The sequence below is a fragment of the Zychaea mexicana genome (genome assembly GCF_025766255.1).
Source record: "Zychaea mexicana strain RSA 1403 chromosome Unknown BDB00scaffold_16, whole genome shotgun sequence".
Classification (NCBI taxonomy): domain Eukaryota; kingdom Fungi; phylum Mucoromycota; class Mucoromycetes; order Mucorales; family Lichtheimiaceae; genus Zychaea; species Zychaea mexicana.
In genome coordinates, this window is record NW_026516679.1 from 474,650 (window position 1) to 500,033 (window position 25,384).

General features: G+C 44.4%; 6 protein-coding genes across 6 annotated transcripts; 2 read left to right on the forward strand and 4 right to left on the reverse strand.

Moving 5' to 3' along the window:
• Positions 1-2,918: 2,918 nt before the first annotated feature.
• BDB00DRAFT_166405 (uncharacterized protein) lies at positions 2,919-4,885 on the reverse strand. The gene is made up of 2 exons (XM_053116303.1): positions 4,760-4,885; positions 2,919-4,688 (listed from the first exon to the last, which is right to left on the reverse strand). Exons 1-2 carry the CDS (start codon positions 4,796-4,798, stop codon positions 3,387-3,389), a joined length of 1,341 nt encoding a protein of 446 aa, XP_052982431.1. The 5' UTR covers positions 4,799-4,885; the 3' UTR covers positions 2,919-3,386.
• Positions 4,886-4,900: 15 nt separating this feature from the next.
• On the reverse strand, positions 4,901-6,355 carry BDB00DRAFT_758859 (Pkinase-domain-containing protein; the record flags this gene model as incomplete). Its single annotated transcript, XM_053119091.1, has 7 exons — positions 4,901-5,080; positions 5,158-5,343; positions 5,444-5,495; positions 5,567-5,675; positions 5,753-5,861; positions 5,944-6,160; positions 6,258-6,355. 7 exons carry the CDS (start codon positions 6,353-6,355, stop codon positions 4,901-4,903), a joined length of 951 nt encoding a protein of 316 aa, XP_052982432.1.
• Positions 6,356-7,062: 707 nt separating this feature from the next.
• BDB00DRAFT_759030 (inositol hexakisphosphate-domain-containing protein) lies at positions 7,063-12,760 on the forward strand (the record flags this gene model as incomplete). Its single annotated transcript, XM_053119097.1, has 16 exons — positions 7,063-7,204; positions 7,404-7,492; positions 7,577-7,650; positions 7,763-7,788; positions 7,853-8,029; positions 8,136-8,195; positions 8,282-8,449; positions 8,554-8,784; positions 8,873-9,049; positions 9,127-9,566; positions 9,659-9,713; positions 9,789-10,434; positions 10,519-11,638; positions 11,713-11,816; positions 11,898-11,999; positions 12,085-12,760. 16 exons carry the CDS (start codon positions 7,063-7,065, stop codon positions 12,758-12,760), a joined length of 4,287 nt encoding a protein of 1,428 aa, XP_052982433.1.
• A 3,862-nt stretch (positions 12,761-16,622) lies between these two features.
• On the forward strand, positions 16,623-18,748 carry BDB00DRAFT_869800 (Sodium:dicarboxylate symporter family-domain-containing protein; the record flags this gene model as incomplete). The annotated part of the gene is made up of 6 exons (XM_053126643.1): positions 16,623-16,986; positions 17,124-17,176; positions 17,288-17,599; positions 17,672-17,705; positions 17,796-18,108; positions 18,184-18,748. The coding sequence occupies 6 exons, from the start codon at positions 16,623-16,625 to the stop codon at positions 18,746-18,748; spliced, it is 1,641 nt and encodes a 546-aa protein (XP_052982434.1).
• Positions 18,749-18,898: 150 nt separating this feature from the next.
• BDB00DRAFT_894959 (phosphatase 2C-like domain-containing protein) lies at positions 18,899-20,919 on the reverse strand (the record flags this gene model as incomplete). The annotated part of the gene is made up of 6 exons (XM_053128505.1): positions 18,899-19,396; positions 19,492-19,637; positions 19,701-19,803; positions 19,870-20,064; positions 20,180-20,367; positions 20,484-20,919. 6 exons carry the CDS (start codon positions 20,917-20,919, stop codon positions 19,307-19,309), a joined length of 1,158 nt encoding a protein of 385 aa, XP_052982435.1. The 3' UTR covers positions 18,899-19,306.
• Positions 20,920-21,272: 353 nt separating this feature from the next.
• Positions 21,273-22,735, reverse strand: BDB00DRAFT_810794 (uncharacterized protein). The gene has a single exon (XM_053122565.1). It carries the CDS (start codon positions 22,619-22,621, stop codon positions 21,383-21,385), a length of 1,239 nt encoding a protein of 412 aa, XP_052982436.1. The 5' UTR covers positions 22,622-22,735; the 3' UTR covers positions 21,273-21,382.
• Positions 22,736-25,384: the final 2,649 nt, after the last annotated feature.

A 25,384-nucleotide genomic window follows, 5' to 3' on the forward strand; every position in this document is an offset into this window, starting at 1 on the left:
CTTGATTTAACAAAATTGTGCAGAAACCTTCTTGACTTTTATGCATGTAGCCTTTGCTATCGGGATATGTATAAAGGGTTATTCGTATACTTCCCCACATGCGCAGCAACACCAACTAGTTCCTCATCTCTTATAGTAAAACTTTGTAATTGCATTTCTTAGCTGTGGGAAGAAGTTATAACTTACACATAGTAGCGCTTTTACGTAAGTATTGCTATACAGGTTTATAGCTTCAACCTTGTTTCTGCACATGCAATTTACGAAACGCGTATATCGTTCTACCTGTCCTTGTTATTCAACATTTTCGTCCTCCAAAATCAAAACATTGCTTGGATGCTACAAGTAGACATGACCAGAAACAGTGTCAATGCTGTTGTACTACTCTAAAATAACCTGGTGGCGAAGATGTCCTTTATATTTTAAATCATCTCTTACTTATGCGTGATTAGTTTTTCTGCTTAATATAATCAGCAAATAAGTCGTAAAGTCCTCCTATTTTACAAAAGAAAACAAGATCCCCAACGAAAAACGCCACATTCCCATCTCCAGCATTTTAAGATAGAGAGGACACCGCCTAGTGCATAATAGTAAGGCTATCAACTGAAGCATAACATCAGTTGCATAGTCTAAAGAAATGATGATGTAACACTAGACGTGCTGCTGTCAGTACGAAATGTATACAGAGCCATCTACTATTCCCTGTACGTCGTTATCTATCAACACTGACGTATTACCTTGATCTCGCAAGGCTCATTCTCTAAATGTATTATTGCAAAAAGTGACATCTATTTTGAAGCGTATGTTGAATCCATTTGCTTGATTAAACAGCACTATGTTCATTATAGTAGGCGATTCGTTCAACCTGTCTCAGCCGCATCGCACAAACTTTTCATGCGCCTCGATATCATCAGCACGCTCATATAAACACTCGCAGTTAGCAAACGCATGTTTTTGGTTTTCTCTCATTCCTGACTTTTCCTATACAGCACGCACATTGCAAACAATAGTTCCTCAACACCACTACCATTATTCGCATACGTCTTCAGACGTCATCGACTTTGTAACAATGCCTTTGGAGTCTGATTATAAGACAGTCTCGTCGGTCAGTTTCTACCCTGAAACGTTGTTTTTCCATGTGTAGCCTCCCATAGTGTTGGCATCGTCTCTGTTATTATCGCCGCCCTTCGCAAGGCTTATTACAGCGCTTCAACCCTCAGTTGTGCCAACCTTTCTGACGTGATTCTGAAAGAATGAAAGAATATCGCCCTCATCAGTTGCAACTTTTCAAGGACCCCTTTGAGGTTGATCTTACCTGCGGACCACTGTATGTTCCCTGTGTCATTTAAATGGTAGTATATTAGCTACAGTAAATCAGCCAGCACTCTGATATGTTTTATGTTACCCTTATTTTCTCTTTTGATATATGATATGATACAAAGTAGAAATTTCTATAAAACCGCTCTACTAACAGATTCGAAGCATACTTCTACGTATATCACCATTGGTGAAACTGCCACACTCAAGACGCTGTACAGCCAAAAGGACAGCATATCATTTTTGCATGAATTTGCGTCCCACCGACATCCGAAAGATACAAATTGCCGCTTGATGTCGCTTATGGTCGGTTTTTTTTGCCTCTCGGACACCTGAAAACAACCTTCCAAGTCCCTTTGACGTCTCAAAGGGACCCAAGCGGAAATCTGAAATTGATTCGCTTCTTGCACTTTTTGCATTTAGCATAAGTTAAATCCATTGCTGCAAAAAAAGGGATGGATGTCGAGCCTATATTTTAGAAGCATGGTGCACGCGCACAATCAACAGCAAGTTTCTGGATTAGCTTACTCGTTTATCATCTGTAGTCATCGTTTCACTGGCTGTCACTTTCATTCAAACAGCAGTTAGAAACAACAGATGTGTGCAGTTATTGGGATGCCTGTACCGTCGCAGAGTCATCAACTAGTCGCTTCATGACAGAGCACACGATGCATAACACCTTCGCCAGTAACTATGGCGAGGCACTTCTGCGCGTTACCACAGCAGCGTCATCCTCATCATCATCATCATCATCATCTTCACTGTCGTGCCCCCAACCCGCCTCAAAAAAGACAAAGGCCACAAGAGAGCACCAACAAAAGATGAAACAGCCTTCACATATACTAATCGATTTACACCTTTTTTATGGTATACTTGACATGGATATTATTGAAGAATACTGTCAACGGCTTCTGTTTATTGATGGGAGGAGCTGCAACAGCAGTTTCCGAAGTACCATTACCAATCGTCGCAGAAACGCTTGTTTACGACAAATCTATGCTTACAAATAATCTGTTTATATTTCACCGAAAATATATGTTGGAAATTTCATTGTATGTCATATAGTACTTTGAGCAGCATAAGCTTCCATAAGCTACTGTATCTATGTACCAAGCAGACAAGGGTACGCTTAGGAGCAAGACAATTAAGCAAGCAATCATGTTCGACGTTAGTTCTGGACCTTTAGCAAGTACAAATTTTACTAGAAAGTAGTACATTATAATATGTGATTGACTGAGAGACCTTTCTGTAGTTTAGATTTGCGGCGGCACCAAGAGTACATCTTTGGACCCCAATGAAAGCAAGAAGTTAATCATTACAGACTATATCGTAAAACGTCTGGGGACTCCAACATTCTTGAGGTCATCTTCCGTCGAGGTTCTTCGTTGCGGTGTTCGTGGTGTGTTGTCTATAGAAGTGCATGGTGTTAGCATTATAAGTATCATTTCATCAATTTAATCTTTTGGCATATTCGTAGGGACAATCAAATTAAGCGAGTACACAACAGGCAAATGGTTGCCAACAGATCTGAAAATAAGCGGGGGATCGCACCAAGCTCCTCATTGAGGGAAAGTACAACCTCAATAGTTTGTTCAAGTCTGGCTGTCAAAATTAGGCAATATCTCAAATGACTTTATTCGATACTTGGATGATATGCATAAATCGCAAATTGCATGATGGTGTCGATGCCCAACAAAATAAAATCAAGTTAGGCAAAATTTACAGTGGATAAGTTTGTTTCGACTTGATCTAGCCAATAATCCAACTCTTCAAGAGCTTGATTCAAAGCTCGCTGTAACCCCTGATCACTGTGTAAACCATCAAGTTGAAGAGGTGAAATGGTTTCATATTTGCCACGTCCTTCACTTTCTCTCGGTGAGCCTGTCCCTAACGGACGATCGGTACCGTTCGTCACAGAAGACGGACTTTTTGCTGTATTCCAATCTGGCAATCTTGCCGAGTGTATTGACGCGAGGGGCGGTACATTGATATTTCTTTTCCCCCTTTGATTAGTCATTCCATTCTAGCATATGAAACATACCAATGAGTTATTTTGCTTGTTTTTTCCTTTCTTAATAAAAGCAGGAAAAGATCAGTACCTTCGGTGTGCTATCGGCGCTAATGCTTCGACGATGATCGTGGAGTTGTTTGCCCTTGATATACTCGTTTGTTTGTTCGACCTTATCCACGTCGCCGTTGCTACTGTTTTTCCTTGAAGCATGATAGAGCTGATGCTGTTTGTTTGCGACAAGCGCCTTGAGCGGAACACTGTCTTCTTCTGATTGTCGCAATGTAGTGGCGGATCGAACTCTTCTTGCTAGAGGTAATCCAGCGGTATTAGGCTTTAACCCGCTGCTGCTGCCACTACTACTATCATCGGTTGCTACAGTACTAGTATGTGCGACCGGTACAGAGGGTGCTGGTCGGTGGTGCCTGTTGCCCTTCAAATGATGATGTGGCTCAACTTTGAGCAGACCGCCTGGTGTTGGATCGCGAGCGGATTGCTGGTCGGAGTGTGATCGTGCACGAGCCATCGGCTTGCTCGCATAAATACCTGTCTCTGGTGACGAAGATGCCATTCTTGGAGACAATTTTGAGCTGTGTCCAAGGATGGGCTGATTTGGTGGAGTTGATGAAGGCGTTCGTTGACGGCTGTGACCACCTCCAGGAACAAGTCGATTACTGCTCATGAGTTGGTCGGTGGGCGCCATCGGTGCAGCAGGTGATGAAGATCCGAATACGCTTGGACCTGAATTTTTGCGCGGTTTGATTGTTAACGGGCTAGAAGGGCGGCCACTATCGAGTTCTTCTCTGTTTGTAGTTGTAGTGGATGTGGTTGCAGAGATGGCAGCTGCAGCAGTAACTGCGGTTGGGTGAAGGGTATCAGGTTTGGATGTGGAGAGTGATTTGTTATCTTTGGCAGTTGTAGATGGGGTCGTCGGTGGATTTAAGAGGGCGTCAGCAGGTGACATGGCAGTAGTCACCCCTGGTGATGGTGAATTCGGTCGTAGTGGTTGTGAGGAGGCAAAAGCTCCCGAATCGAGATCGATCATTGGAGAGGGCGTCGTTATCGAGGGTGATTGCATAGGTAACATGACGGGTGAAAGAGAAGATATCGGTTGTGGTAGAATGTTGGGTGATTTCGAAAGTGGCGTGCTAACGCCAGAAGCATTAAGCAAAGAATCAGATACCGGTTGCTGTGAGTTCTCGAACAGTCGTACGAGTGGATGAGGGTCTCGGTTGCGGAAAGGTCTGGCAGCGGTATCGTCCAGTAATGGATTGGTGGGAGACGCGGGGTTTTGTGGTGTCGGTTGGCTTATACTCGTGTCTGGGCGCTTTTCATATAATCCGGATGAGGGATCATGGCGGATAGTCTGCTTGTATAATAGTTCGTCAGAATTGCGTCAATAAAAAAAGTTCTTGACAAAAAGATAGAAATGCGTACGTCAAATGCCCATGCATCATCTTCGGCGTTTTCAAACATGTCAAGTCCCGGGTCATCTTTTTCATTATCGCTAAGTGCAAGATTACGTTGGTCAGTAGTTTGAAATGCCGATTTTCCTTTTCTTTTAACCCACTCTCTCCTTTATAGATATCTATAGTACCTGCCACTTAGATCATCCGATGCGACACTATTACGCCGAGTATTTTGGTTCTGCTTTTTCCATTGCTCATACCGCGTAATCAGCTCTTTCAATGTGATCTTTGACACCTTACTAGAGCCTTTTATAAATTTGGTTTTCATCAAGTCATCCGCGCTTGGTCGCTACATACATGACAGTCCAAATATTTGTTACTAAGATTTTCGATTTTAGAAAAAGAGTTTGTCAGAATAGTGTTTACCTCATTTGGTTCCTCGCACAGACATAGATCCACAAATTCGCGGATAGACGCTGAGAAATTGTCTGGTAATCGTGGCGGTCTTGACTTTGGGATCATGATAATTGCACGCATGGGATCGATATTGGCCAAGGGCGGATTCCCTGAAGCCATTTCGAAAACAGTAATACCTAGCGACCACATGTCTGCCTATACGTAGTGTAAAGAAAAGAAGACTTAGCATATTATTTAGATTCTTTAAGTCTTTAAAAATAAACCCCCCTACCTAAGTTGGGGCCAATTCAGTTACCTTGTAATCATATGATGAGCCCTCGCGGATGACTTCTGGTGCCATCCAGTATCTATTTTTGTGTAATGCTGGTGGATAAGCTTTGGATCACATATTCTCTCTAGACGTATCTCGACAACTTACGGTGTTCCTACAAAGGTGTTACGCTTGAGTGAATTAACCGTTGTTTGTCCTGCGACTCCAAAATCACAAAGCTGTACGTTTCCTTCTGCCGTCAATAAGATGTTTGCAGCTAAATACACGTCCGGGTGTAAAAGGTTAGCATTATAACACGCATTCATCCAAGTTGGTTTTAAACTTTTTTTTTACCTTTGATATCTCGGTGAATAATATGATTGTTATGCAAGTAGGACAAAGCCAATAGGACTTCCCGAACGATCACCGCAAGGTACCTCTCTTCGATATTGCCCGCTTTCATCTACGTTTAATTTTCTCGTTTGAGTTAAACCTTTCATATCGAGCCGAGATGATCTAGTTCTATATTTCTATGGAAACCTTACGATGGTTCGTATACTCCCGCCAGCGGCATAATACATGATGATCCATAGTTTTGTATCGTTCAAAATACTGCCATAGTACGGGGTGATATTCTGGGACTTGGCGTGCGTAAGCTGCGTTAAGAGGGCAATCTCATTTTGAATGTCGTCAACATCGTCTTCTTCGGTATCCAAGTTGAGTACTTTAATGGCAACAATTTGTTTTGTCTTGTTGTTGATCCTAGCACCCGGGGGGAGTATATATAAGTACCATTTAGTACATCGAAGCATTCGTGTGTGTCTTTTCCCCCATCCCGTGGATTGAGTAGTGTATATACCCTTTGTATACAGAGCCATATGCACCTTTACCGATACGTTTGAGTCGAGTATAAAGCATGGTTGCTGGTGTGGCAGCCGGCTGCTTTGAAGTGGCCATAAGTGTCGTCGTGGATATTCAAGTGTTGTAGTAGCGAATTAGCAGTGTATGTGTGCGGCGTAAATGCGGCTATGTGGGGGGGGGAGAGGAGCTTTAACTGCTTAACGGGTTGTGACTTGGATGTGCTTTCGGCATGACGCATATTAATGGGGCTCGCGGTTCCTGCTTGAACTGTTCTTCCTTCTATTCTTTTTTTGTAACTGTCTCTTGGAAAGAAAGTTTGACAAGAAAGAAAAATAAGAGCAGCAACAACCACTCAATACTAATGAACATACTCCCCAAGGACACTGCCTCGTCACCACCTTTGTCGTCTTCCTCCTCATTAGGTTCATCGCCCACTGGTGCTCATGAACGTAAACCTTTCTTCAGCACGTCGCCCCGAGCAAGACCTACGACTTTTGTTCCCCAGCGTATAGCGTAAGCACTCGCATCAATGAATTCATCTTCTCTATAATTATAACTTGCCACTGATAGATAAATGTTTAAATAGTGATAAAGCCGATACGCCGCCGCGACGCACGTCTGTTTCCTCCAGCAGGTTCAGCGAAGCTTCCTTCCGTGGATCCCCCGTCGCACCAGGGTCTCCACCAAGCAACAGAAGCACATTTATAGCCTCGGCATGGCAGAACAGCATAGCAGCATCCTTAACCACAGACAACAATCATAAAGAGAGTGCTTCCGGGCGCAACAATGGCGCTGACGGGCCCATGACACTTGCCGCAGCAGCAGCAGCCGGTCAATCACATGATCCCAGATCATATTTGGACGTGGTGACCAGTCTGGTGAAAACAAGAAGCGGCAGCGTACTAGCAAGAAACACCATTTTGAAAATGGATCACTTTCCAAGCGGTAAGATCACCAACCTCCCACTTTCTGTCGGCATCCAATTGCATCATTATGCAGCAAAGCGAAAAACAAGGGGGCGGGGTGTGTGGAGAGTTAGTTTTTGTACGAGTAAACAATGCTGCTGTTTGCATGATCTACATGTTGACCTGTGGGACTATTTATTATGCTTCTTGCTTGGCTCTCACACATTCTTGCATTACAGGAACAAACACCAAGCTCGATTTCCATCTTCAGGGCGCACCGAATTTCCGTGTGGCGGGACTGGGAGTCTACGGCGTTGCGCAACCAACGGTAAAGTTGGCAAAACAATTGCGTGCGTTATCTTGCCTATCATAGATCTTGCCTTTGGGCGTATTAATGCTTTTTTGTTTTTAGGTTGTTGGCTTATCAACGATATTGGCCCTGCTTAACAGTCACCCGAAAAGTCTAAAGGAAGCCTCGTGTACCTGGTATATTTGCAAAATAGCCCCATAGTTCCTACTTTTGACTCTTTTCAATTCCATCCTCTGTGTTGACTAATCTTCTCTTTTGGCTTTATGTTTCTGCACGGAAATCAATTAGGTTCTCTACGCGTGAAGAACCCCTGGGTAAGAAGCTACTCCATGTACAAGAAGACAACAAAGAATAACAACTAACAGAATTCTGATTTAGTCTATATTAACGGCTGTCCTTACGTGCTGCGCGACTATGCGGATCCATTGCAGAACATGGTTGCCTTTCGAGGCATGAATGCTGGCCGGTTAGAAAAGGTAGAAGAACGGCTCAAGAACGATGTCCTCAAAGAAGTCAAAAGCATGGGCGGACTTTTGCTTGTCCATCAAGAGCTATGTAGGGCATATAATTTTTCAATTTCCTATGTGATACGATCCTGCGTGCAACCCAAGATAGCCCCCCCCCTAACAATAATGTCAAATGTGTGATCCCTCTTTTGTAGCTGACGGTACCATTGTACCCTGCTATATTGCAGCTGACACGGTACAAACGCCCCGAGAAGGTATTCATAAATCCCACACACCCTCTATTTGGCGGAGAACCAATATTTAAAGATAGAAGAAACTGATAAGCTTCACAACGTTATAGTCTTTGATGCGTTTCGCAACGACGGTTACAGGACAACATACTTCCGTATACCCATTTCACCAGAGCAAAGCCCCGAGGACAACTATTTTGATGAATATGTACGCGTAATTAAAACCCTGGAACCAACTGACCCCTTGATTTTTAATTGCGGAATGGGAGCCGTGAGAAGTAAGTGCTATAAAAGTAATTTTCCGCTTGCTGTGTTACACTCCTGTGCATAGGCCTGCATTGTAGATGATACATCAAACTCTAATGCACTCCACCATTCATAGCTACTGTCGGTATCATTATCGCTCAGATCATTCGCCGAACACAGCTGTTACGCCTTGGCCTGCCCGATCCTTTCCCTGTCCCTGGATGGGCTTTTCAAGTACCTGACGATGACGATGGTGATGGCGTATCAAGAGTCTTTTCGCCAGAGCTTGCACGAGGATTGGAAGAAGCAAATAGTGCCACTAATCAGAACCGTGCTTTGTTGCGCTTGGTGTGCATTTTAGAGAAAGGTAGCGTACATGTGCAATTGCGATATTTTTCATGGGCGAAAGATAAGATCAAGTCAAATCAAAGAGACTCACTCATGGTTTTGTACAGGCCTCAACTTGAAAACAGCATCAGGATCGATCATGGAATGGGTTTTGGATCGTGGAAGACTGCTTGAAAATCTTAAAGAAGCTATCATGGGCAATTATCGATGTATCATCTCACTCACCTCGGTGTTGGATAGTGGTACCTATAGCAAGAAGCTTTTAGATCAAGTCATCGATCGATGTAAGTGTATGATTTTCTCTAAAGGATACAGTGTATATCTTTCCAAATTTACGAATAACAAGGAAACCTGTTTTTAGCCGATGTGGTTGTCAACCTGCGTGACGATATTTTGTTGAATCGTATTCTCCAGACCACTCAGAGCACGAACGACAAGTCAACATATCTTTCCAAGGCGCTTTCCGGTTTACAGCGATATTTCTTCTTACTATGCTTCACAGCCTACATCAACGAGTCGCCAGTGGATGCCAATTTTGATTTCCGCTTCTCGTCATGGGTCAAGACACGCAGCGAAATCTGGTCCATGTTGACACATATGCGCCGCAAGGGTCCTCAGCTTTACCTGTTCCGTCCAGTGGATGATCTCCGTGAACTTTCGAGCAATGGTGGCACAGGTGCCGTGGATTTATATAGTACGCGCCGTGGATGGTCTGGTACTGCACAAAGCATGTTTGACATGATTGGTGCTGGTGCACAATCGGGTATTGTTGCAGGAGAAGTAGAAGAGTTTATACTAAAGGTACGTGGAAAGAAATGAAATTCTCTCGTGCTAGCTTTGCTGGCAAATCTGAGAGCAATTCGGTTCTCTAAAAATTAACTCCTCGTATTCAGGCACGTATCGGAGCAGTGCTTACGTCGCAAACTATTCTCAAGGTCGATTTCTGGCGTATGAGTCACCTGAAGAACAAGAATGAGCAAGAAGAACGATCGCCGCTGCTGACTCCATCGCATGTGCAACAAGAGCCATTTAGCGACAACCATCAGATGCATCACACTTTCTTTATTGACGGCGCTGCGAATTTCCGACGAGTCGACAGCACACATGTTTATGGTGTTGCTCAGCCTACTGTCGACGGTATACGTAAAGTCTTACAACAGCTGCTCAAAGACCGTCCACGAAACGAAAGAATCATGTGGATCAACCTTCGAGAAGAACCCATTATCTACATCAACGGCATACCCTATGTGCTGCGTGATCGATACTTTACGCTCCGTAACATGCGTGTATACAAGGGTATCACGGGCGCACGACTCGAACAGCTCGAAGATCGACTTAAAGACGACGTTATCCGTGAAATCAGCAACTACGAAGGAAGAATTATGCTCCATGGAGAAGATTCGGATGGAAATGTGCAAGCTGCGTGGGAAGAAGTTGACATTGAAGATGTGCGAACTGTGCGTGAAGTCATGGAAACTGTAGCCTCTGAAGTATACCAGGATTTGGAAGGAGACGATTATACGATTCATCCACAGGAAGCCGCTAGCAAAGACCTCCTTGCTTACTATCGTGTTCCTGTTACTGCTGAAAAGTCGCCTGAATTGAATGACTTTGATGATTTGCGACAGTACATTACAAGAGTCGATTTGTCGAATACTGCCTTGATCATGTAAGTCTTTCTTTCCTTTGATTGACCTTATTTTACTAATTTTTAATTCAGTAACTAACTTGGTTGGACTGTACTTGTAACAAGGAATTGCCAAATCGGTGTTGGCCGGTCGACACTAGGTACAGTAATAGCAACGCTGCTGACACGATGGCTGCGCTCCTCCACAACACCAGCAACAGTCCCTTCTACAGCGTCCCCCGAAGCAGGATCCGAATGCATGCGGCCACAACGCTTAAACTACCAAATCATCAACAGTCTCTTGCGCGTCATCAAGAACGGTCTGGAGAACAAGTGCATTGTCGACGATGCTCTGGACAGATGCGGCGCTTCTTTGAACTTGAGAGACGTGATTGAATCGGCACATATACAAATGGAGCGCGAAGAAGATGAAACCCAACGACGACGGATACTTAAACGTGGCATTGTGTCATTAGAGCGATACTTTTCCTTGATCTGTTTCCAGGCCTACTTGGACGACACGAACCCAGATATGGTCGGCGAGACCGAATCATTCGAAGCATGGATGAAGCGTCACCCAGAAACCAACACGATCCGTCAAGAACTGCGAAGCGAAGATGAAAGTCTCATTGTCCCTGTTGAAAAGTCTTTGGGTGATGGTGTTGCTCTGTCTAGCGAGGTCATGCAAGTAGTGAGTGGACGTCATGGTCAAGTCCTTGCCCAGCAAACAATTCTTAAGCATGATGCTTTCCCGGGTTGCCAAAAAGTCAGTCTCAAGGAGAAGGTGGAAGGTGCATACAACTTTAGACGGGTCGAGGTCAAGAATGTCAAGAGCGCCGTCAAATACGGTGGGTTAGCGGCGACCCAAAGCGGCCTAGCAGCTGATATGGAGCGTAGCGACGATGATGTGATTATGGCTCCGTTTATTTGTGGATGTGCGATGCCTACCAAGGATGCCATCAAGGCTGTACTTAAGCGCCTCAATGCCGGACCTGCCGGTAAACGTCGAGTCCTTTGGACCTGTTTGCGTGAAGAGCCTGTGCTCTATGTTAATAAGCGACCCTATGTCCTCCGTCTTTACCATGAGCCGATCAAGAACCTGGAGACCACCGGTATTGCACGGGAGCGTGTAGAAGACATGGAAAAGCGGATGCGACTGGATGTTTTGGAGGAGCTTGGAGAGTACGATGGTCGCTTGTTGTTGCACGATGAAGAAACATCCGAGAAAGGTGGGGCTATTCTTGTGGTAGGTGGCTTTGATTGATCTGAAAATTGTAAGAAAAGCAAAGAGATTCTCGTCTGATCTGGTTTATGGGCTAGCCTGTATGGGAAACTGTGCCAGTAGAGTGCGTCGAAACACCAAGCCAAGTATTCCAATCGATCGTTGAAGAAGGCTACCAAGTCGACTATCTTCGTGTCCCCATGTAAGTTACACTTTTGTACAGTGGTAGCGCTTATTTCTTCCGCAAACTTACCAAAAATTTCTTGATCTGATAATCTATTAGTACCGATGAACAAGCACCGATCCCAGACGTCTTTGACCAGCTAATCCGCCGAGTGCAGGATGCAAATGCCGGCGTTGACGTCCTTTTCAATTGCCAGATGGGGTAAAGTCCAAGGCCATAAACCGAAGAGAGAGCAAAGGGAAAAAATGATATTAATCGTGTGAAAACTACATTTTATTATATTTAGTCGTGGTCGTACTACAACGGGCATGGTGACAGCCAGTTTAATGTCCATGATTCTAAAGAACGACTCGATTATAGACATGACCAACTCGTACATTGTAGATTCATCATCCGACAGTGCGACTGCAGATACGACGAACGACAGCAGCAACGTGTTGGTATCACCTACTACTACGACTGCTATAAGCACATCTCACAACGATGAATCTCACGAAGAGAGAGAACGATATCAGAATGGCGAGTACAAGATTGTGCTACAGTTAGTCAGTGTATTGACATATGGAAAGCTTGCCAAACGATTAACGGACCAAGCTATCAATATCTGCGATCATATGCAAAATCTGCGCAAGGCCGTGTATGACTACAAGTTACGGCTTGAAGCGATTGAAGACCGAACGTCCAAAAAGTACAAGGAAACGCGCGAGGTGGCATTGAACTACCTTGTGCGTTACTTTTACCTGATTGTTTTTGCCAACTATTTGTTAGAAGAAATGGGTAGTTTGTCGTCGTCTTCTGCATCGTCCATGATTGAAGATCAAGATGAAGGCAAAAAAGCACCAGAAGCAACAGACACCATTGTCGATGACGAAGCACGCAAAATGACAACGTTCAAGGAATGGCTCAAAGGACGAAGGGAAATTATCAACATCATTCGGCTCCAGTCGTTTGACCTGTCTTGATCCCACCTATCAGCGTCCCCTTTTCTCTCTCCCCCCCCCCCCACCGCCCTCCCCGGGAATGGATCAAAGTGCCATTTATGGGATCCAACGTGAATATGCCCTTGTACGGTCTTTTCCGAATTGGGATCGTACGACTGTGAAATATCGGTCATGTGCTTTTTTTTTCCTTCTTTTTCTGTTCTCTCCAGTTTGGATAATTTATTATCAAACAACAACACCCCCCAGGGACTTTGTACCTCCGCCACCCTTTTACCTACACTTTCTTTTTCACGAACCTGTATTATTGTCCCAGCAATTGAAATAAAAAAGTGCATTCACTTGTCACTTTTAAAGACGTTTTTGGTTCATGGTGATATATATCACAGTGCTCGCGCAAGATCATCATGGGATGTGGCGCATCCTCTATCTCCGGATGTTGTTGCTGAGCCCATAACAAGCAACAACACACTCTCCCTCTTACATTATATAAGCGCAACCGTATCTCTTACTTTACTGATAGTGATGCAACGCAAGATCAAAAGCTTTATCAGTAATCGTATTTAACTGTCAGCCCATCATTTAGTAGCCGAGTACTATGACGATAACGGTGCCAAGTAGTTGATTTATTGCTCAATATAAAGATATCAATATTAAGCTTTGTTTCGCTCTTCTTACCCATGCGGTTATTTGATAAAGTAGACAATCCCTCGGATAAATGTAAAAGCAGAATGTACGTTACTGGACTGTTAGTGATGATGACGATGAAAGCAAATGTACTGTTGCTACGCCATCATCACTGCCTCTTTGAGGCAGATAGCGTTGCAAACAGCACAGTCATGATACATACACGCCGCTCAACAACAGAGCAACAGTGAATGATCGGCTGAGACTTTTCTGCTTTCCTACACATGTTGGGTTTTTCTGCACAAACTAATCATTCAACATGGACATATCCCCAAGAAAGTAGGGCATAGCCACATCATCACTATTATCTTTTATAAGCTACAATTTTTACATTCTACTGCATGTACGTGAACAGAACACAAAAGAGATCATGGAAAGGGACATTTTTGCCTGCTTGGCAGTGTAACCTTACGTCCAGTGCCCCCCCCCCTCCTCTCTTTTCAGCTCGTTTTTTTTTTTTTTGATCCACACATATTTAAGGTTGCGAGCTCGAGTAAGACAGTCTCGCCCGAGATACCGGTGCCACTATGGTAGTCAGTAAAAAACTGGTATACTTGAAAATGTTATCCGAGAGTGGATGGCTGATAGTAGAGTAATCTCATCACCTTATTAGCCATCGCTTTCCTTCAGTACAGTACACGGGCCTTACCAGCAGTTCTTATGTTCATTTTTTGTTTTGGCATACTTGCTTTTTTCTAGCTTTTCTCATAGTTTGACCATTCATGGGATGTTGTGGAGTGTACTGATTCGCCCTTCAATGGTCAGTTCCCTTCGAGACCCTACCAATAATACCATGCTAGTAAGATATTCGCCTTTCTTTATATAGATTACTCAATGGATCTTTATGATAGCTTAAAAAGCGATTCATTGTTCATCAAGGAGTTTTGTTTAGATTAATTGAATTTTACAAAACTCTTAATTAGCGATATTCTAGTTCTTTTTGCAAGTTTTCTTTACTGTGAATTGTACTATATCCAACTACAGCTCTTGAACACCTACATACTATATGCGACATGTCTCTTTTCTGGGTACAGTTTCTGTAATTGAAATACTGTTTCTGTATCTTATTGTACTAGCTGGTAAGCATCGCACTGTATTCAAATTGAACCTGTAGCAGAAATCGTACCCTGGTAGTTAGTCTTTGTGCTCGTGTCTGGGGCGCTTTGGCCACTAAAGGGAAGCCTCTTTTTCGACCAGGACATGGGTTTTAACTATGGGCAGACTCATCAAAGAAAGATGGAGTTTTTTTTTTCATTGGAGCCTTCCAGTTCATAGGGTCAAATCCACCAAAATGAAACTGTGCTCTTTAATTTTCATATTTTGCCTGTCTGCTTCAACTATTCCATAACCTATTGCAAGACGTAGCTGACGGGTGTTACGTACCAAGTATGCCTTGTCGACAGATATTGTGTATGAGAGCTTATGAGTATTTGTCAAATGGTACTATTATGTTCACCCATCGCTTACTCGTGATAGATCGGGATAAAAAAAAAAAGGGTTAAGGTTTTTGATTCGCAAAAGTTAAAGGTGCAGTGTCCAGTTGTTTTTTCTCACAATATATCTCTATGTGGGACATACGGAGGAAAAAAACGAAGCTGAGTTTGTGTGTGTGTGTGTGTGTGTGGATCTGCTCAACAAACAAGGTAGAACTCGATTTCTGTACAACCGTCGTTCGTTGGGAAGGAAAGGAAGAAAGCCCGTAATAGCTGCCGTGTTGGATCAGTAAAAAGATGAGATAGAGAGTAGTTCATATGTCTTACGGAATTTGCGTAGCAATAAGAACTTGAAGGGTATAGTGTATTTTGCACCTGTCAATGATAGAAGAAGTGTTACATATCACTTGTGATCGGGTAGGCACGACTTAAAGAAAAAAGCGGGATCGAAGATGATAGTCGTAAGAATTGCACCCGCATCATACAAATCTATTATATCTGTTTGCGTTCTGTACAACGAAATATGAGTTTGTGATTGCATTATCAGCATGGTTTAGCAGCTTGGGTACAACATCGTCGGTTTGGATAGCTGCACACGGCCGGATCAGTGAAACAAGGTATGCTAATTGGCATGATAAGCTTTTTCTATAGAAAAAAACCATAAAAGAAACATGCCTGTGAGTGGCTACGGAAACCGCGTAGCCATCAAACGAACAAACAGGATCAAAAAAAGTACATACATGGAGCAGCACAGGGCTTCGTCAGCGGACATAATGAGCTTAGAAAGGGGAGGGTGGGGGGGGGGAGAACCCAACTGCTACTTTACGTCGCTGCATGATGACGATGTCTTCTGATATACAACCCCGTCTTCTTTAAAAAGAACTTCCAGAAAGACACGGCCCAGCAGAAGATTCAGCAGCACACTGTGTGGCGAGCGATCTATGCGCTGTGCTGCGTAGTTTCCGAGCATAGAATACCGCATACACATATGTACAAACAAGCCTGTGAACTATAATTGACTATTTTCGTACAATATACGGATAAGGCAAGAGTTACTCAATCAAGTGCTGGAAACAGGCGGATCACAGTTACACACGCGTTGTGGTTTAGCTTCTGATTATGAAGAATATGTATCCCCTTTGATTACAAAGTCGTACAACGCGAAATGCTGTTGCACGATCACACTATTCTTCCTTTTTCTTACTGTTACGTTACGAGAAAAAATCTGGCTGGGAAAAAAAAAAAAAGAAGAAATTCATACCTGCAAGCAAAGTGTATGCTGCTTTTGCTGGCTCAGCGCTCACTCTTTTTTTTTTTTTTTTCCCCTGGTGGTGACTGCCCTAGAAAGTGTCCGATGGTATGGTTACCAAAGGGGTCCCTTCTGTTATCGTCCAATATATATTTGCACTGGGTGGGGACGACGACGACAAACAATCAATGTAAAAAAGAAAAAAGAATCACTGTGCCACACTGCACGCCAGAGAGAGAAGAAAGTTTATTTAAACGGACACACCTCTACTTGACCTCCTCTCCTTTTTTCACTTCCTCTCTCTCTCTCTCTCTCTCTTTCTCTCTCTCGTTCTCTTCTACTCTTCTCGTTTATAACTTGCTGGGCTTTTAACCCCAACAGCTTCTGCTTTGTAAAACTACTTCCATACAGTATCAACAAGCGAAATACAACAACCACCACCACCATACAGTTCCCCCCCCAAAAAAAAGCACTTTCTTCTTCTTCTTGAACAACACATACACACACACACACACACATGGATCGATTCAGGAGCGCAGTCAAGGAGCGCCTCGGCCGATCGTCTTCCGCCAAAAAACCTGATCTGGAAGTTCGCGAAGAAAAAGCGAGCTACCCTGAATGGGCCAAGAAGCTTGGACGAGTTTCTTTTCTGATCTGGAACAGATTCCTGTGGCAGCCGTTTCGCTATATTTGGAACTTCTTGAACCGATGGACCAACTTGACGTTTTGGATCTTTACGGGTATCTTTATCGGTATTCTTGTCGGCTATTTCCAGCCAGAGTTCTCGCAAGAGATTGAGCCACTTGGCACAGCCTTTATTCGAATGATCAAGATCATTGTTGCCCCCTTGATCTTCTCCACTTTGGTGCTCGGTATTGCAGGTACATACGTACGGGAAAAGGTGTTAGTGTCGAGAGTGGAAAAAGCCAGCATACGCCCACCTACATACATACATAAATAGCCTGCTTACACCTTGTTTTTTTTTCTTTTCTTCTGCTGCTGCTTGATGTTGATTCAGGGCATAGTGAGGATATCTCCACTGTCGGTAAACTTGCTATCAAGACCATCGTTGTAAGTCCGAGAATTCTTTAGGATCGATGCTATGCAGAATCAAAGGGAGAGAGAAAGAGAGAGAGCTGCAGTAGAATACGGCATACTTACGCGCCACACCGCTGATAATAGTACTTTGAAATCGTCACGACCTTTGCTCTGGCGGTGGGTTTGATCATGGCCAATCTAGTCAAGCCTGGTGAGGGTGTGATTTTGCCAGGCGAGCAAGACAACGCGGATGCCAGCGACCTTGCAAGCAGGAGCGGCGAAATCACCTGGTATGGCGAAATGTTCATGATCATCCCTGAAAACTTCTTTATCGCTGCCGCCGAAGACCAGATTCTCGGTATCGTGTTCTGCGCGGCCATGTTTGCTTGCGCAGCCATCAAGGCCGATAAAAAGTCACGCGATGTGATGCTCATGATCTGCGAGTCCCTCTCTCAGGTATGTATGTGCGTGTGCACACTTTTTCATTTCTTGCTTCTTGCCTAATCCGAAATTTCTGGGTCATTTTAGGTTATTTTCAAAATGGTGGGTCTTATCATGAACTGTAAGTAGTAGCACTGCGGCACAACCCCCCCCCACCCAACAAAAACATCCCCCCCCCCTCTTTTGAGAAACGAATGGACCCTAACAACAGTGGTTGCAGATGCTCCTATCGGTATCGGTGCCTCTTTGGCTGCTACTGTCGGTGCAAACGGTATTGGCGTCCTTGCCAATCTCGGCAAGCTTATCGGTGCATTGTATGCCTCGCTCGTCATCTTTTTATTGCTCATCTTGTTCCCTGTCATCCTTCTTTGCCGCGTGCCCATGCTTGGCTTCTTCCGTAGCATTGCCCAGCCCTGGCTCATTGCCTTCAGTACCTCATCCAGTGAATCCGCGTTGCCCAAGGCTATGGAGAAAATGCGTGAATTTGGATGTCCCAATTCGCTAGTGTCATTTGTCATTCCGACGTAAGTCATTTAAATGATTCCCGTTTTATAAAAATTATGATGGCTAATAAATAACCCTTCTTTTCTTTTATCAAGTGGTTATTCATTCAACTTGGATGGTACAACACTCCATCTCGCATTGGCCAGTATTTTCTGTGCGCAAGCAGGTGGCATGAGCTTGCCTGTTGCTACTCAACTGTCGATTATGGGTACACTTATGCTGTCATCCAAGGGTGTTGCCGCCGTGCCACGTGCCTCGCTGATCGTGTTGGCTGGTACTGTCGCTCAATACGGCCTTCCCATTGGAGCTGTCACGGTGATTATGGGTGTTGACGCTATCATGGACATGGGCAGAACCTCGATCAATGTCATGGGCAACTGTCTTGCGTGCTGCGTCATGGCGCGTCTCGAGGGTTCGTTCCGCGGCAGTGAATGGAAAATTGAAGAAGAGGCTCGTCGACACAAGGCTCTCCAGGACCAAGACCCTGACAAGGTTGTCCCGACCACGGAAGAAGATTCAGCGAGTGAAAAGGCCGTGCATTCCAACGACGTTCCTACCGAAATCATGATCCATGACAACAACAAGTCGTCACGCAGCCTAGAATCGTACAACAATAACAACAATTCCCCTTCCACAACAAGCAGCCACGAGCGCAAATAATCCAGCATCGTCTTTGGTAGTAGAGTAGCAGCTATCATTACTTATTCAGTCGTTATCCCTTCCTCTCAAGTGTACAGTATTACATACCTTCTATATCCCATTTTCCTACAATCTACTTATAACTGCAACTATTCCCCTCATGTATGATATGTGATGTATCCCTACCCAGAAATAAAATCTTGTACGATAATAACATTCCCTTACTCTTTTTACAAGCAGCTACATACTAAGCCCGGTGCAACTTTGGTTCGTGGAACAAGTTTAAATGAGAAAAAAAGTGCCAGTTCGATTGATGCAGGCTTATAATAGAACGTGTGGAATATACATGGGAGGTGTCGTAGAGGGGGTGGGGCTTAGGTAACAAAAAAGAAGAATCAATAGCAAAGAGAGAAAAAAGAGAAAAACTGGTAGAATATATACAAAAAATAAAAAAAAAAGGATGGGATGGGTTATTTGCATGTGTGGGATGCGTGACAGAGGAATGAATGGGGTATGCATGCGTTGTACAGAGTATGAGTTAGGAGGGCCTTGGTGGTGGTGGTGGTGGCGTCTTGCTGTTCATGGTAACGGTGGCGGTGAATGCTCGCGTGGTCGGTCATCACGGTTTACTACCGCGACAAGGACACTTATGTCGTCTGCTTTGCCGCCCTAGAAGAGGAGGAGATTGTTTTTCAACAGCGAGCTCACTAAACGTTTTCGTTCCATCCTTCCACCGCATATTTAAAAAAAGAGAGAAAACTCACCTGATAGTACATGCCTTCGTGCATTGCTCTGCACTGGAAAGGCGAGGAAGGATTACTTGTATCTTCACTCACGAGTCTGGCACGTAGTGCAAGCGCATCTGAAATCAGCTGGGGTACCGACGCCGCGCTATTGTTACCAACAGCACCTGCGTCTCCGCCAGTGGTCACATCCTTCTTCTTGTTGTTGTTGTTCTCATTCTCTTGTATACAGCTCTGTACTTCTTCCAGTATCTCATCGTCAAAAAGGTTGTCAAATAATCCATCCGAAGCCACAATCACAATATCTCCTTCTTCTATTTTGATAGAGAATTGCTTTTAAGAAAGGATTAGCAATTGTTTTATCTTTGTGTTGAAAGCACTATGAGAACATTCTTTTACCTGTGCATCTGAAGGATAGTCGAAAGAAGCGGTGCCGAGTTGATAGGGAAAGTTAAATGAATGTTGCTGCTCTTCGGATCGGAAGACAAAGTCGTCCTTCCGAATGATCGATACGCCACAATCCCCCAGATTTGCAACGCGAAGCTCGTCTTGGCATAGCATCACTATACACGCCGTTGTTGACCCCACAAAGTTCTGCTTTAATCCGTTAGAACCCACGGTTTCTCTCCCTTTCCACGTCTTACTTTTATTTCCGCACCCTCGTCTCTCTTCAAATCTTCCAGGAAAATTCAAGATGAAAATGTGTAACAATGGCTAAAAAACTACTTGCCTCATTCTGAGCATCCAATGAGGTTAAATGGTATGCGTTCTCCAGCACCATGACTGGATCGGGCTGGTCCTGTTGGACGTGCGACGGTCGCTTATTGTTGTCGATACGGTCCAATTCCAACTGAGCATAATGCATCAGCTTCCGTGCATACAAGGCCGGGTTGGCGCCTTAAAAGATGCATCCAATCAATCAAGCAAGGCAAAGTTTAATTACAGAATTAATCACCTGTTTTTTTAATATCGGTCTGTCTCTCCCCACTCCTCTTTTTTTTATGTGAACCTACCAGCATGCTTCCGCCATCCACCGACGCCGTCGGCTACCCCTAAGGCATCATGGCGTTTAAAATACGCATCATCCCCGATCTGTATACTGGAATAAATAGCATCCTCCTGCGGAGACGTTGTCGGCTTCTTGTCACTTTTTGCATACCCTGCTGCTCCATGCTTGAGTGTAAAGTAGGGTGGTTGCGATGCCAGTGCAGGATCGAAAAAGTCAATGACGTTGAGATTGGACCGTGCGGCCAGTTTTTCTTGCTGTGAGATCACTGCCGCGGAACGTCGGCATTGTCTTGCTGTATGAAATAGTGCGGTACTTGTAGCAGCAGCAGCACCAGTTTTTACTATTGGAATAGTAGCAGTTGTGTACGACCATTGTCGGAACGTTGCAGTCGTCCCCTTTGTGGCGATCGATCGGCATAGTGTGGCATGGTACCAGAACATTTAAGACTTGTGGGTAAGAGTAAAGCAGAATAAAGAAAAGGTACAAGTCAACAGAGAATGCGTATATATTGGAAAAAAAAAAAAGAGACGGCTCTGAAGAGTGGAAGAAATAAAGTAAAAGAGAAGGGCGAGGGAGGAGAGGAAAAAAAAAAAAAGGAGGTGGGAAGACGACGGGAAAAGCTACAGAGATTTGCTGTTGCTGCATTAGGGGCACTGACCGCGGAGGAGGACGGTGTTCGCTATCAATGCCGTTTATGGTGCTTGGCCGCCCCAACCAATGAACGAGTATCTTTCCACACGCTCCAAAGTATAACGCACGCAGGGTATTATTATATCGCAGCATTAAAAATAGCGCATCTTGGGAGATATGTATACTGTTTTTTTTATTATTTACTCTTTTATCTTTTGACATATGCCAAGACGCTTGACTGAGAGTCACTATATTACTAACTACTGATCTTGTTTACGACGATGCATGGATACCGAGCGAATTCAACTGGCCTTTGATCTCACCCACCACTTTGCCCTTGGACATGGCCGCATAGTACTTGATTTGCTCCTGGATCCCGTCAATGGAAGTGTGCAACGCAGGCAAGATGCAGCCCTGTGTGATCAATACCACGCGAGCAGCCTTTTGCATCGGTGACAAGTCCTCCTTGACCGTTTCGCTTCTGACAGCGTCATAAAACTCCACGAGCTGACCCATCTTTGCCTGGATGATCGGTGGGATAGGCACCGTCTTTGCATAGGCCGAGGCTGTGTCGAGTTTGGTCACGAGTTCTGTGGTCAGTTCCAAGATACGGTGGTTGCATTCGGCTTGCGTAGATTCGTAACTGCCCTTGATCTGACTTTTCACTTGGCTAGCCACACAGGCCGTCCAGCCTCGCAAGCTGTCGTTGATTCGGGCAATGTGGTGTGCCGTTTCTTGCAACAAGGCCTTGGTTTCAGATAGATGCGTCAACTCATCCTTGTCTCCGTCGTGTTGTTGTTGTTGTTGTTGTTGCTGCTGCTGCTGAGACCATAACAGTCGATCGACAAGACTGACAGCATGGTGGACAGGCGCTTTGACAGTGGTAAGCAGACAGTCGCGTACATGGTTGGACGATCGTTTCACGCTGTCGACGATCTGGTCGGTGGGTTGGTACACGGCCGGGAAGCGTTGTTCGAGCACGTCCAGCGAAAGACAGCCGAGTGCGCCAGCTTTTTCAAAGTAGGCTTGTGCATACGGTAACGATCCAGCCTGTGTGGATGCTTTGCTCCAGGTTGTCTCTGCTTGTTTTAATGCGTAGCGGCCGAGTGGGTATTGTTGGACTTTACCGACGCTGTCTTGGACAATGGGGATGGATGCAAAGCGGTGCCAGAAGCTGCCTTCATCTTCTTCTTCTTCTTCTGCAGCTGCTACTGCTGTTGTTGGATGTTGTTGCTGTTGGTGCTCGGGTTCTGGTTGTGGTGAAGGCATCGTTGTTGGCTCCTTTTCTTCTTTTTGGTCGAGGACGGTTGGCTTGTCTGGTTCATGCCGACCCATACTTTCTTCCTGTGGCGGCTCTTCAGCTGCGGTGGACTCGCCTTCATCGTCCTCGTCGTGGTGTTGCTGAATATAGGCCTCTGCTTCTGGATCAGCAGGCCGTTCTGTGGATGGAGCTTCGACTTGTCTGTTCAAGGTGCCGTAGGGGTTTTCGTCGGATGCGTCGGTGTCAGCCATGGGTATTTCGGTTATATTAAAAAAAAAAGAAAATAAACGGAAGAGAGGGAGGTTATCAGTTATTTTTTCCCCAATTTTTTCCCAAATAAAATGTTTCTCCTGACTTGCAACAGCCTTTCTTTTTTTCTATTATACGTTCGCGTCGACAAAGGAGGACAGTCTAAATGCTGTCACACTGGGTTAATGCTCTTTTCACCAATTCTACATATTATCCTCTATCCGGCGCATATGCTAACTACACTAACAATACTGCTTTTCTACTACTGTCATTCTTGTTGACGGGCTGTTTCTGTAGACATCAAGTCCTTTATTATATGAATCACACATGCTGAGATGATTTACCCGTATGTCTGACGCAAATACATATTCACATGCAACATGTGAGAGAGAGAGAGAGAGATAGAGCTTTCACGTTTCAAAGTTGTCTATGTTTTGTTTCAAGGTTCTTCTTCTTCTGCCTTCTTGAAAAGAGTGGTGATCCTCTTGTTCCTGCGTTCAAGAACATCTCGGAAATAAGATATGAACGATGGAATGTTTCACATTATACTATGCCGTTATCTTGAGAGAAATGTTACATCACCGTTGCGTTACTGATGCTGTACTGTACTATCTCTCCAGGAGCAGATGTAGTGTCCGTCGTGCGCGCGTGTCTGTGTGTGATATATCATTTTTTTATTATGTAGAGTAAAAATCGAGTTTACCTGAATGTGGCTGGTTTTAATTTTTCCATGCATGAATGATTGTCATCAAACGGTTCCACAGACGGATTTCCGCTCGGGGAGGGGGGTGTGCAACGTATACTTGATGTACATCGCACATTGAAGTTTTGAAGTTAATCAAGAGAGACAGATAAACAGCTTTTCTTGCATTATTATCACTGCGTTTTGCCTTAATCCACTATCAGTATCATATGACTGTAATGGCTTAAAGTGCTTTTTTGTATGTACCGAGTGATAAATGATGAATCCTTGTATTCAGTCTGGTTCAAGATACATAGTATGTACATACAACAGCAGCCTTTGCCAAGGTGATCCGCAAGCAGGTGGTACAGCGCTGGTTCCGTGTGATCCTAAAACTCTAAATTTATTCGCGTCGTTTTGCTTGTACCTTTTTTTTTTTTTACCTTTAAATCTTGATTTTCAAAGTAAAATTCAAATGTTTAGTAACGAACAGCAACCAAGAAACACCTTTACAGTACAACAATGGTGTCGCGGGAACATATAAACAGAGCAGCAGCAACGATAAACACAATTCCAATTAATTAAACTAGGTTCGCATTCAGATGCTCCACCGACGGTGTGAATAAATCTAGCTATGCCGCGACCCACCAAGGTATCTTTGTCAAGGTCAAAGCACCCTGCATGTAATTGAGTAAAAGCCCAGTTCCAAGTCGGCTAAATATCTCATATCGCTTAAAGAGCTCCGCGCACGCTGGGGTGCTAGGGTATCGTTGTTGCAAAAAAGGATTCAATGTGACAGAAATCAATATCATCGGTAAAACTCTGAGTTTGTTGTTTATAGCAATAACTGCTGTGATCTGCAGGCCTGCAATAACCATTTCTTAAAGCGTTGGCATTGAATTGAATGATCTGGTCTGTGGCATCTTGACATCATGGGAACGTACAAGCACAATATGTAACTAACCTCCGGAGTCAGTATTTCTTTCTCTTTGATATTTGCAGCAGCCCATTCTTATACGTTGCTAATCATGTTATCTGGACAATGGCGTCACTAGAGTAGTCGGTGAGTCGGTTGCAGAGAAACCCCATGCCGTTTAATGAAGCAGGGTCTATTGGATGTACATGCTCGTGCAGCACTGTCAGCCTCGTCTGTGATCTGTAATGGCTTTTTTTTTTTTCGAAAGATGCAAGAGTGCTGAAAGACAGTAACTGACGAGTAAAAACAAAAGTATTAGTGTTTGATTGCACCTCCAGAAAAGCTTGTCCTAGCTGCTTATGTACACCCCCGACAATGACGACGACAACTGCCCCCACAAACGCGATAGCAGCAGATACGACCTCGTTTTTGACTGTGTTGGAGGTGAATCAGCGTCGCCCTACTTTTTTATTTTCGGAACCCAAAACGACCGGTGTCTTACTGCACCCTGATTCACCACAGCCCATGAAGGCTGGTGACTGGACACCTATCCTCTCTACAGTCTTATTCCCTAATTCCATGATCCGTGGAAAAAGAAAAAGGGACCATCAAGGGTGTGTTGTGGGGAGCAGTATGTATGAAGGATACAGTAGATGTATGACCTGAAGGAAGGAAGGAGCTAAAGGGCATGCTACTTCTTGACACGCAGCGTGCCGTCGGCGACATCACCAGTGTTGTATTTATGTTGCAATGCTGCAATGCGCATATGTTGCAACTCTTGTGCTACGTGAATCGAACCTTATCGTACATGATGTATGTATAGAGCGTGCCGGAGGTCATTGGCGTAATACGTAGTATGATAGCACCACTGTTACCAAAGGGGGTAGAGTACTCGTCCGAGAGGAGCTAAACCTTTCACGGAAAGCCCGTTTTCTGTCGTCGCCCTCCTCCGTTCTCTTACGATGGTGATTAAATATTTACTTTTGCCAAACCAAGCTGTTTACAAACACGGTGGCCTTTCTCTCATAACCACAAAGCATCTGTTTACAAGCCAAACATCTCAGGGGATTATGTTTCAATGGAATGCCTGACCTCGGTCTTAATCATAGAGAACACGATGAGTGAAGAAGCTGCTGTCACTACTCTTCTTATGCGGATAATATGCGG